The following is a 12,465-nucleotide window of genomic DNA, read 5'->3' as shown; positions in this document are numbered from 1 at the left end:
GGGAGGGGTAAAGTCAACACTAAAATATGAAAGAGAGAGAGAGAGAGAGAGAGAGAGAGAGACTCAAAAACGCCTTAAAGGGGAACTTCAGCCTAAACAAACATACTGTCATCAAGTTACATTAGTTATATTAGTTAGAATAGATAGGTAATATAATCTCTTACCCACCCTGTTTTAAAAGAACAGGCAAATGTTTGTGATTCATGGGGGCTGCCATCTTTGTCATGGGGGCAGCCATTTTTTTGGTTGAAAGGAGGTGACACAAATTGCACCAAAACAGCAGAACGAGAACAACAAAATCAGAAATCCCATCATGCTTTGCACAGCATCAGGGGAAAAAAGCCCGGGCAGTTTTCTTTTGCGCAGCTAAAAATGAGGCTTGTGTAAGAGAAACAAAGTTCTGATGCTGTGAAACTGTTAAAGAAACACCAGGCCTTTTCAGTGCTGCTGAGTCGATTTTTAGTCCGGAGGTTCACTTTAACCAATTTGAACGAATCTTGGTATACAGATCCCTTACTACCTGGGATGATATGTTCTAGGGGTCTCGTGTCCCCCCTGCACACCTGGGCGGAGCTGCAAACAGCAAATCAGATTACAGGTTACAAATCCAGGAAAAGTGGGTGGAGCATTAAACAGAGGAAAGATTTTACAATGGGCAAACTCTGACTAAATCATTTATCCATAATTATGGTAAAAAAATGAAGCACTTTTTTTACTACATTATTTTCACTGGAGTTCCTCTTTAAATTGGAAAATGTAAACTGCAGCCATTCTTAGACTGTAAATCCCAGGGTTTTCAAACTTGGCACACTTGGCCACTGAATGACTGGGATTAATATTCAGGAAAGTGGGTGGAGCTTAAAACAGCCAATCACAATTCACCTATTGATTTTCAAGGGGAATATTTAAACTGCTGCCATTCTTACACTGTTAATGGCAAAGGTTTCAAACTTTCTACAGATGGTCATTGGGTGACTAGGGTTTAAATTCACTAAAGGGGCAGAGCCACAAACAGCCAATCACAGGGGCGTCGCTAGCCCTATTTTAAGGGGCCTGTGCCCCCAACATGCCCACGGGTGCCCCCAATCTATTTCTTGGGGTGCCCCGCTGTCTCCCCTGGCCGCTGCTGCTCCCACCTGCTGGCCGCCGCTGCCAGCATCAGACCTCGATCAGCCGGCGACCACCATGCGGGCGCTAGGACCTAGCACACCGCACTGATATGCGGAAGTGACATCACTTACGCATATAGAGCGTGGTGCTGCGTCTGTGCGCCCGCTCTAAGTGGTCGGGTCGCGCGCTGATCGAGGTCTGAAGCTGCTGCTGGGAGGTGATTGAGGGGTCCCTGTCACTTACAACCTAGCTGGGGGTCCCTTTCACTCACTAACTAACGGGGGAGGGGGCGCGCCTGTCACTCACTATCTAACCTGGGGGTCCCTGTCACTCACTACCTAACTGGGGGGCGCCTGTCACTCACTATCTAACCTGGGGGTCCCTGTCACTCACTACCTAACTGGGGGGCGCCTGTCACTATCTAACCTGGGGGTCCCTGTCACTCACTATCTAACCTGGTGGTCCCTGTCTCTCACTATCTAACCTGGGGGTCCCTGTCACTCACTATCTAACCTGGGGGTCCCTGTCACTCACTACCTAACTGGGGGGCCCTGTCACTATCTAACCTGGGGGTCCCTGTCACTCACTATCTATCCTGGGGGTCCCTGTCACTCACTATCTAACCTGGGGGTCCCGGTCACTCACTATCTAACCTGGGGGTCCCTGTCACTCACTATCTAACCTGGGGGTCCCTGTCACTCACTATCTAACTGGGGGTCCCTGTCACTCACTATCTAACTGGGGGTCCCTGTCACTCACTATCTAACTGGGGGTCCCTGTCACTCACTATCTAACTGGGGGTCCCTGTCACTCACTATCTAACCTGGGGGTCCCTGTCACTCACTACCTAACTGGGGGGCGCCTGTCACTATCTAACCTGGGGGTCCCTGTCACTCACTATCTAACCTGGGGGTCCCTGTCACTCACTATCTAACCTGGGGGTCCCTGTCACTCACTATCTAACTGGGGGTCCCTGTCACTCACTATCTAACTGGGGGTCCCTGTCACTCACTATGTAACTGGGGGTCCCTGTCACTCACTACCTAACCTGGGGGTCCCTGTCACTCACCTAACCTGGGGGTCCCTGTCACTCACTACCTAACCTGGGGGGCACCTGTCACTCACTACCTAACCTGGAGGGCTTCTGTCGCTACCTTAACTAGGGGGCACCTGTCACTACCTAAACTATCCAGGCCAGCCAGCCCAGCATCACCACCAGTCAACCAGCCCAGAATCACTGTCAAAAAGGCCACAGCATCACCAGTCAGGCCAGCATTTACTTCAACAGCCCAGCATTACCACCACCCAGGTCACAGCCTCACCGCCAGCCAACCCAGCCACAGCATCGGCCACTGCATCACTGCCAGGCCTTTCAGCCCACACATCATCCCCAATCCAGCCAAAAACAGTATTGCCAGGCCAGCCAGGCACAGCAGCCAATAGAGAATTCAGAAGCCAGGCGAGAGGTGTCTACCATATTAAGGGGGCATTCTGCCTATTTATGTGAAATGCTGTCTATTTATGTGCCTCATGACTGCTGAATTTGTCTTGTTGAGGGCTTAAAGATTGCTGAATTTGTCTTGTTGGGGGCCTCATGATTGCTGAATTTGACTTGTTGGGGGCCTCATGATTGCTGAATTTGTCTTGTTGGGGGCCTCATGATTGCTGAATTTGACTTGTTGGGGGCCTCATGATTGCTGAATTTGTCTTGTTGGGGGCCTCATGATTGCTGAATTTGTCTTGTTGGGGGCTTCATGATTGCTGAATTTGTCTTGTTGGGGGCCTCATGATTGCTGAATTTGTCTTGTTGGGGGCCTCATTATTTGTTGGGGGCCTCATGATTGCTGATTTTGTCTTGTTGGGGGTCACATGATTGCTAACTGCAAGACTATGGGAAAAGCTGAATCGTCATCATATGAAACAATAGCATTAAACCTACTTTTTTTTAGCTTGTTCAAACAGAAAATAAAACTGGGAGGGTCTAAAAAATTGAATACATTTTTCAGGAGTAGGATGGATGAAATTGTTTATCTTCACAGTTTATTTTCAACTTGGATTTTCCATAATGTTCATGTATGAGTTAAAACGTTTGTACAGTATTTAGTTTAAATTGCTGTTGCCACTTTGCGATAGATAAGTGACTTTTGGGTTGCAGTTTGGGCACTCGGCCTCCAAAAGGTTCGCCACCACTGTCCTAATCCAATGTCCCACCATTGCTAGGTTCATGTAAATTTGTCTCCACCTGTGACCACACCCACATTCTGGTCCATGGCCCACCGATTTTTCGGCACAACGTAACCCTCATATTTTTTGGTGCGCTAGCTGCAGTGTGCTGAATTTTGCTGCCTACAGTATAAGCGGTTCTCTACTGCCTGCACTGTGTGCTGATCTGCCTCCAGTGTGTACAGTATAAGGTGTTACTCTGTGCCTTTACTGATTGTAAACCAGCAGTATTGTATGCTGATCCCTGCTACTTTCAGTATGTACAGTATTACTGATACACACATACAATTTTGATTAGCCAATTTTAGCTCTGTTCATCACATTCATTGTCTGTTGGCCCACTTACTGCATGGGGGGGTAAAATTGGTCAGTGATTGACCAATCAAAAGTGTATGTGCGTATACATTTTTGATCTATGCCTATACTGATTGTATATTATCTAAATAAAGGACAGGGGGCTCCATCCAATATTTTGATGGGCAGGCCTGTTATCTGTAGCTTACACCGCTGCTAAGTTCATGTACATTTGGTCCCACCCATGGCCACGCCCACTCACCACATGACCACGCTGCCTGGTAGGCACAGCTCATGGTGTAGCTTCACCTGTTGGTGAAAGTGATGAAGGAGGTGGCCCCAGCGAGTCTAAATGTATGCAGCTCTTTGTAGCGGTGACAGAGTACTGTAAATGCATGCTGGCTATGAGACGTTGCTGTGGTTGCCATGGCAGCGGGAGTGGGACTGGCAAAACAGTCGGCAAATACGCATAAACAGGGCATCTCCGCCTCCCCCTTACGTCAAACACTCTGATGAAGTCCGTGGTGGGCGGGAGCAACGCGTCAGTGGGCGGGGCCGTAACCTGCAATGTGATCTGAGCATCTCTGTGACTCATGAGCTCTCAGCCAGAAGGGAATTCCTAGTTGGATTAGTACACCGCTACTCCCCACTGCGGACGTGCGGCCGGGTTGAGAGGCAGGTGAGCGAAGAAAACACTCACATGGACATCCGGGAATAGTGACCGGAGACAGCGCGGTAGGATTGGTGAGATACCGACCGTTTTTACCCAGCAAAGTGAAGTGGCTTTAGGAATACAGGAATCCTCGCTGAGCTGAGGAATAAGCTCATGTAGCAGACCTGGCTACCTCTGTCTCCCCACTCTGTGGTTATATCGTTCAAGGTACCGGTACCAGTGTGGTTGAGGGGTGTTTGTGGGCGCCGAACAGGAAATAAAGACCGCTCGGAGATTATTAACATTTTAAAACGGCGCCTGGAGATTATTAACGTTTTCAAACTGCGCCCGTAATGATTTAAGTTTACAAAATGCGCCCGTGATGAATAACGTTTACAAATATACTAAACATATCTATCGTATTTAACTAAAACTTTAGTAATTGTATCTCTTACTGTTTATAAAACATTATTATTCACATAATAAAAGCGACCACTAAGGGGGGTTTTAGGGTTAGGTTCCACTAGGGGGGTTTTAGGGTTAGGCACCACTAGGAGGGTTTTAGGGTTAGGCACCACTAGGGGGGGTTTAGGGTTAGGCACAACCAGGGGAGATTTAGGGTTAGGCACCACCAGGGGGAATTAGGGTTAGGCACCACCAGGGGGGTGGTTAGGGTTAGGCACCACCAGGGGGGTGGTTAGGGTTAGGCACCACCAGGGGGGTGGTTAGGGTTAGGCACCACCAGGGGGTCTTAGGGTTAGGCACCACCAGGGGGGTCTTAGGGTTAGGCACCACCAGGGGAGATTTAGGGTTAGGCAGTAAGCACCACCAGGGGGGTGGTTAGGATTAGGCACCACCAGGAGGAATTAGGGTTAGGCACCACCAGGGGGGTGGTTAGGGTTAGGCACCACCAGGGGAGATTTAGGGTTAGGCAGTAGGCACCACCAGGGGGGTGGTTAGGATTAGGCACCACCAGGAGGAATTAGGGTTAGGCACCACCAGGGGGGTGGTTAGGGTTAGGCACCACCAGGGGAGATTTAGGGTTAGGCACCACCAGGGGGGTCTTAGGGTTAGGCAGTACCAGGGGGTCTTAGGGTTAGGCACCATCAGGGGGTCTAAGGGTTAGGGATAGGTAGAGGGAGGGTTATGTGTGAGAGTAGAGTTAGGTTTGGTTGTAGTAATATGTTAGTAATATTTACTAATGTTTTACAACAGTTATTACAAACATACTTATATATTTTTTCAAAGTTATAAACAATATTTTCATATTTTATTACATGAAGAAACAATAAATGAAGGTTATACACAATATTATACAATTATAACGATTATACATATATTATCGTTTTTTAAGTAATGTAATTATACGTTTTACTTTTAAATCAGGGAAGATTATTGTTTTCACAATTTGCGATTTCATAGACATTACTAAATGTTTTTTTTTAATTTGTAAAACATTATTGTAAACAAAATATAAACACAATATTTTTTAAAAACGATACAACCGCGTATCGTTTACACCACGCACCCTTTTTTCTCGATGCCCTTTTTACATGTACGCAGCTGCACTTCCTGATGGTGGTGTATGATTAATTTCTGCATGTTTTGCTTCAGTAAAGAGTTCTAGCTTGTTATGCCGGGTGCCTATCTGCGTGTACAGAACACTAAGCTCAGACAGTCTCCAGGTGATTAACCATTTCATTTCTCCTGCTTTGTGTCTATTCCTGGGTTTATTATAAATTGTCTGCTATTGGATGGTCAGAGGTCCCCGCCCTCGCCTGCATCCTATCAGAGCACAGAGAGATTCCTGAGAGGTTGGTGAATTGGTTGTTGTGTGTGTGAGGGCCTCGGGTAAATCAGTTCCATTGTTACAATCTCAGTTTTTGAATTACTGTACCTGTAAAATGCACATTTTTCTTGAATGAAGTTATTTTCTGTTCCCCTCACAGATAAGATGTCCTGGAGGGTGACAATACAGAGCAGCCTGTCCAGGGAGGAGGCTTTCGCTGCATTTTTTGGAAAGGTAATCATTAATTCTCTCCACTTCTGAACTCCAGGCAATGAGCCCCCTCTGTGTCTTCATAGGAGGCAATCACAGCTGAATACATTTATATAAAATTAGCATACAATCTGCATCAACACAGAGTTATTAGCATCTCCTCAGGGGTGTAACAGTAGCCCCTGCGATTGCTGGGGGGCGCACTCTCTTCAGCCATTCGCCAGCTCCTGATCACATGACTGTTACAAGTCACATGATTCGGAGGATGGCAGCATAGAGCGTGCAGCTGTATTGCATGTAAGAGACTTGCAGCAGTGGAAGCAGGTAATACAACGCCAGTGCAGTTTCTAGGCTAAAATGCACCCAGGGCGAGGGTGTAAAAATTGCGCCCCCCCCCGAAGCAAGGTATGGGTGCCCGCAGGATAGGTTAGCCAGGTCTAGTTGCACTCAGTATAGATTCCCCCAGTATAGGTAGCCCAGAATAGGTACCCCAGTATAGGTAGCCAGTTATAGGTCCCCCCAGTATAGGTAGCCCAGAATAGGTACCCCAGTATAGGTAGCCAGTTATAGGTCCCCCCAGTATAGGTAGCCAGGCATAGGTGAGCCAGTATAGTTGCCTCCGGTATAGGTTAGCCAGTAGGTGACTCAAGCATAGGTAGCCAGTATAGGTGCCCCCAGTATAGGCTAGATAGGCAGGCGCCCCCAGTACAGGTTAGCTAGGTGGGTACCTCTAATATAGGTAGCCAGAATAGTTGCCCCCAGCATAGGTTAGATAGGTAGGTGCCCCCAGTATAGGTTAGTTAGGTAGGTGCCTCCAATATAGGTAGCCAGTATAGTTGTCACCTGTATAGGCTAGATAGGTAGGTAGGTAGGTGCCCCCAATACAGGTTAGATAAGTTAATGTTCGAACTATACCGGATCTTCTCAAAAAATTAGCATATTGTGATAAAGTTCATTATTTTCTGTAATGTACTGATAAACATTAGACTTTCATATATTTTAGATTCATTACACACAACTGAAGTAGTTCAAGCCTTTTATTGTTTTAATATTGATGATTTTGGCATACAGCTCATGAAAACTCAAAATTCCTATCTCAAAAAATTAGCATATTTCATCCGACCAATAAAAGAAAAAAGTGTTTTTAAAACAAAAAAGTCAACCTTCAAATAATTATGTTCAGTTATGCACTCAATACTTGGTCGGGAATCCTTTTGCAGAAATGACTGCTTCAATGCGGCGTGGCATGGAGGCAATCAACCTGTGGCACTGCTCAGGTGTTATGGAGGCCCAGGATGCTTCCATAGCGGCCTTAAGCTCATCCAGAGTTTTGGGTCTTGCGTCTCTCAACTTTCTCTTCACAATATCCCACAGATTCTCTATGGGGTTCAGGTCAGGAGAGTTGGCAGGCCAATTGAGCACAGTAATACCATGGTCAGTAAACCATTTACCAGTGGTTTTGGCACTGTGAGCAGGTGCCAGGTCGTGCTGAAAAATGAAATCTTCATCTCCAAAAAGCTTTTCAGCAGATGGAAGCATGAACCCACTTTTGAACCAGAAACAGCGGCAGAGGCGCCTGACCTGGGCTACAGAGAAGCAGCACTGACTGTTGCTCAGTGATCCAAAGTACTTTTTTTGGATGAAAGCAACTTTTGCATGTCATTCGGAAATCAAGGTGCCAGAGTCTGGAGGAAGACTGGGGAGAGGGAAATGCCAAAATGCCTGAAGTCCAGTGTCAAGTACCCACAGTCAGTGATGGTTTGGGGTGCCATGTCAGCTGCTGGTGTTGGTCCACTGTGTTTTATCAAGGGCAGGGTCAAATCAGCTAGCTATCAGGAGATTTTAGAGCACTTCATGCTTCCATCTGCTGAAAAGCTTTATGGAGATGAAGATTTTATTTTTCAGCACGACCTGGCACCTGCTCACAGTGCCAAAACCACTGGTAAATGGTTTACTGACCATGGTATTACTGTTCTCAATTGGCCTGCCAACTCTCCTGACCTGAACCCCATAGAGAATCTGTGGGATATTGTGAAGAGAAAGTTGAGAGACGCAAGACCCAACACTCTGGATGAGCTTAAGGCCGCTATGGAAGCATCCTGGGCCTCCATAACACCTGAGCAGTGCCACAGGCTGATTGCCTCCATGCCACGCCGCATTAAAGCAGTCATTTCTGCAAAAGGATTCCCGACCAAGTATTGAGTGCATAACTGAACATAATTATTTGAAGGTTGATTTTTTTTTTGTTTTAAAAACACTTTTCTTTTATTGGTCGGATGAAATATGCAAATTTTTTGAGATAGGAATTTTGAGTTTTCATGAGCTGTATGCCAAAATCATCAATATTAAAACAATAAAAGGCTTGAACTACTTCAGTTGTAGTGTAATGAATCTAAAATATATGAAAGTCTAATGTTTATCAGTACTTTACAGAAAATAATGAACTTTATCACAGTATGCTAATTTTTTTAGAAGATCCTGTAGGTTAGATAGGTAGCTGCCCCCCAGTATAGGTTAGATAGGTAGGTGCCCCCCAGTAGATGGTTAGATAGGTAGGTGTCTCCCAGTATAGGTTAGATTAGGTAGCTGCCCCCTCAGTATAGGTTAGATTAGGTAGCTGCCCCCCAGGTTAGATAGGTAGCTGCCCCCCAGTATAGGTTAGATTAGGTAGCTGCCCACCAGTATAGGTTATATTAGGTAGGTGCCCCCCAGTATAGGTTAGATTAGGTAGCTGCCCCCCAGGATAGGTTAGATAGGTGCCCCCGATAATGGAGGGGGGAGCCGCAGCCGCGGGAAGGGCAGCCCAACCTCTCCCTCCCTTCCTCTCCCCGGGCTCCCCCCTCAGATGCAGAGTGAGCGCGCACGGAAGCGCTGTAGGCAGAACTCACCTCCCTGCGTTCCAATCGCCGCTGATCTCCTCTCCGCATAGATGCTGAGTGATACACACGCTGCTTCCGGCTAAACAGGAAGCAGCATGTGTATCGGCGTCTATGCAGAGAGGAGACTGGCGGCGAGTGAGCAGCGATTGGAACCAGGAAGGTGAGTAGTTTTGTATAGCGCTTCCCTACCCATTGCTTTGCAGTCCGAGGGGGGAGCACGGAGGGTGGCCGGGGAGAGGAAGGGAGGGAGAGGTCGGGCTGCCCTCCCCGCGGCTGCGGCTCCCCCCTCCATCACAGAGCCCCCCCCTCCCAACAGCGCTCAGGGCGCCCGCACAGGCCGCACGGCCCTAGAAACGGCCATGTACTCTTTTGGAGGGACAGTCCCTCTTTGGGAGTCCCTTTCCTCTGTCCCTCTTTCCTCCTCATTTGTCCCACCTTTCAGGACTTTGTTCCTCTTTATATATAAATATATATATTTCCCTACTAAAAAATGTGTTTGATTGACTCTAAACTTTATTCCTATCCTTTAAATTGATATATAACTAATTTTAAAATGTTAATATGAAGGAAAATGAACCAGGATAGAAAGGACCAGTGTGGTCTGAATTATAAAACAACATCTCTAATAAAATCTTTATGGTATGCGTGACTAGGGTTATGCAGGGGGCGTGACCAGGGGTGTGGCAGGGGCGTGGCTTAAATGCCCCTCTTTCTCATCTCAAAAAGTTGGGAGGTATGCAATGGTGTCGGGACATAGTGTGTGTGGGGAGGGGTTGTGGGACCAGTAATGGCGGGCCACGAGTTTGGATCCCAGGGGCCCCCATGACAAGTTCGCTGAGGGGCCCACAACTCACTGACCATTACTAGACCGTACAGAGACAAATGTTTCTATGAAGCTGGAATATCCTCTAACACAAGACTTCTTTATAAATAAACAGGATCTGAAGGGGGTGTGTCCCCAGAATGCATTGCTTCAGGCTGCAAAAAGTCGAAAACCGGCCCTGCTCTCACCCCTCCTCCCTCAGAGTTGTGTAGAGTGTCAACATTAAAGTGGATCCGAGATAAACTTTTACTCATTGCAAAATTGTGTTCCTTTCATAGGCCTAGTGCACACCAGAGCAGTGCTGAAGCGTTTTTTAAACCGCTTGCAGGGGGAAAACCGCTTGGCTAATGAAAGTGAATGGGATGGTGCACACCAGAGCGGCTCGTTTTTTCCACAAAAGCAAACTCGGGGGCTGCAGCATTTTTTGGATTTCTGAGGCGTTTCTGCCTTCAAGTATAGGAAAAACGCAAAATGCTTTGAAAAACGCCAGATCAGAGCGGTTTTCCAGGCGTTCTTGTTGCAGAAGCTGTTCAGTAACAGCTTTACTGTAATAATATATGTAATCTGTTATACAAAAACGCTCCAAAAAAACGCTCGGCATGCTTAGAAAACCTCTCTAGACATGCCTAGAATCGCTCTGAAATCTGCTTCAAAAACCTCTAGCATTTTGTGGATCTGCTAGAGGTTTTTGTGTGCACTGGGCCATATAGTTTATAGGGCATTTCTCAAGCCAAATACTTTTTTCTTTTTTTTTGTTGCAATACTCCATTCCCTATAAACTAAACAAGCCTCGCCCACAGCTTCTCCAAAATTCCAAGGCACTCAGTCCCATGTAGCAAGGGCTTATGGGAGCTCAGTCTGGGCAGGAGGAGGAGGAGGATACTAGCCAGAGATTTCAGAGCCAGAGGGGAGGGGGGAGTACATTTTTCACAGGCTGAGGGGTGGAGATGCAGATTACCTGTGTGATGATGACAAACAGAACATGGCTGCTCTTATTGTATCACAGGAAGAAATAATCAAACTGTTGAAGTTGTTTGCAGCCAGATCTAAACTTTAGATAAGATATATAGACAAGTTGCTTGTTCTAGTTAGTTTTTCATCTCGGATCCGCTTTATGGCACACTTGTAGTGACAGGGATACGGAGGCAGCCATATTTTTTTCCTGTTAAACAATACTCTTTGCCTGGCAGCCCTGCTGATCTCTTTGGCTGCAGTAATGTCTGAATCACACACCTGAAACAAGTATGCAGCTAATCCAGTTACACTTCAGTCAGAGCACCTGATCTGCTGCATGCTTGTTCAGGGGCTCTGGCTAAAAGTATTAGAGGCAGAGGATCAGCAGGACAGCAATGTGAAATGTTTAAAGAAAAATAAATACAGCAGCCTCCATATCACTCTTACTTTGGATGTGCTTAAAGCAAACCTGTAATGAGTAAAAAAATAAGAAAATAAAGGTTAGATACTTACCTGAAGTAGAGGCTTTCTATGTCCTCCTGGACCCCACTGAGGCTGGCCGAGTCCCTCTTCCTTTCCGCAGCTGTTTTCCCAATTATACAGTGAGGGCGCGATTCCACTTGAGCGGCGCGCATCGGCGAGACGCAAGCCGGCTCTTCCGGGTCTGCGGGGAAAGCAGACGAATCCCATCAGCCGTTCCATGCACGGCTATGAGATCCGCAGCCTCCCGCGCCGATTCGGATGGAAAAACCGGCCGAATCGCTAGCAGTAGCGATTCGGCCGGCATTACCATTGCACCCTATGGCAGAGTTTCCCCGCACTATTCGCCTGCAGGGAAACTCTGCGGATTCGCAGCGGTTTCCGCTCAAGTGAAAACGCGCCCTGAAAGTATATCTGAAAAGCCCTCATCAGATATGTATGGAGGGGTCCCCCAGGGCTGGATCGGTGGGGGAAGCCTCTGGACTATATGGTTTCTTGTTGCAGGCTGGTCAGGTTTATGAGAGGCACTCGTGGCTTATAAACCCTGTGGAGGATCTGGGTAGAATTAAACGTTCATTACACCCTGCAGTGCTGGCCAGAAAAGTCATCTCTCAGCAGTGAGAGGAGGTGGGCAGGTCAGGTGATCGGCTGGGAACTCCCACTTCTGCAACAATAAGGAGCTACTGGATGCAGCCAGGCAGTTTTATGGCAAAAAGAACAGGCAAGCAAGTTACAAAAAATTTGTGTTTTGCTAATTAAAGGATACCACAACCGGAAAAAATTATAGCTGCAGTGTGTGAGGTTTTAAAAGTACATACCATCCGCTCCTCCTGCCCCCCTCCGTCTTCCGACGTTAGTGTAATATACATGTTGGGGGATTGACCCCTCATTAGAACATACTGCGCCCTGTGTGCGCAGTATGTCCTCCCCTCTTCACTTCTAGCCGGCGCATAGTGAGTGGCTCAGAGGTAAGCTGACCACTCTGTCTCCTTTGGGCTGCGTTTGCGCTCCACTACACCAAGCGTCACATGCTAATCATGCTAATCATGTG

General features: G+C 47.1%; 1 protein-coding gene across 1 annotated transcript in view; it reads left to right on the top strand.

Annotated features, from left to right (window-relative positions):
• Positions 1-12,465, top strand: part of LOC137519239 (serine-rich adhesin for platelets-like) — a 93,374-nt gene that overhangs the window by 71,247 nt on the left and 9,662 nt on the right. The window contains exon 4 of the mRNA XM_068238114.1: positions 6,229-6,302. Within this exon, the coding sequence (XP_068094215.1) occupies positions 6,229-6,302 (74 nt within the window). The remainder of the gene's footprint in view (positions 1-6,228; positions 6,303-12,465) is intronic.

Source organism: Hyperolius riggenbachi, chromosome 5 (assembly GCF_040937935.1).
Source record: "Hyperolius riggenbachi isolate aHypRig1 chromosome 5, aHypRig1.pri, whole genome shotgun sequence".
In the NCBI taxonomy this organism is placed as follows: domain Eukaryota; kingdom Metazoa; phylum Chordata; class Amphibia; order Anura; family Hyperoliidae; genus Hyperolius; species Hyperolius riggenbachi.
This window is presented reverse-complemented; position numbering and strand designations above follow the sequence as displayed.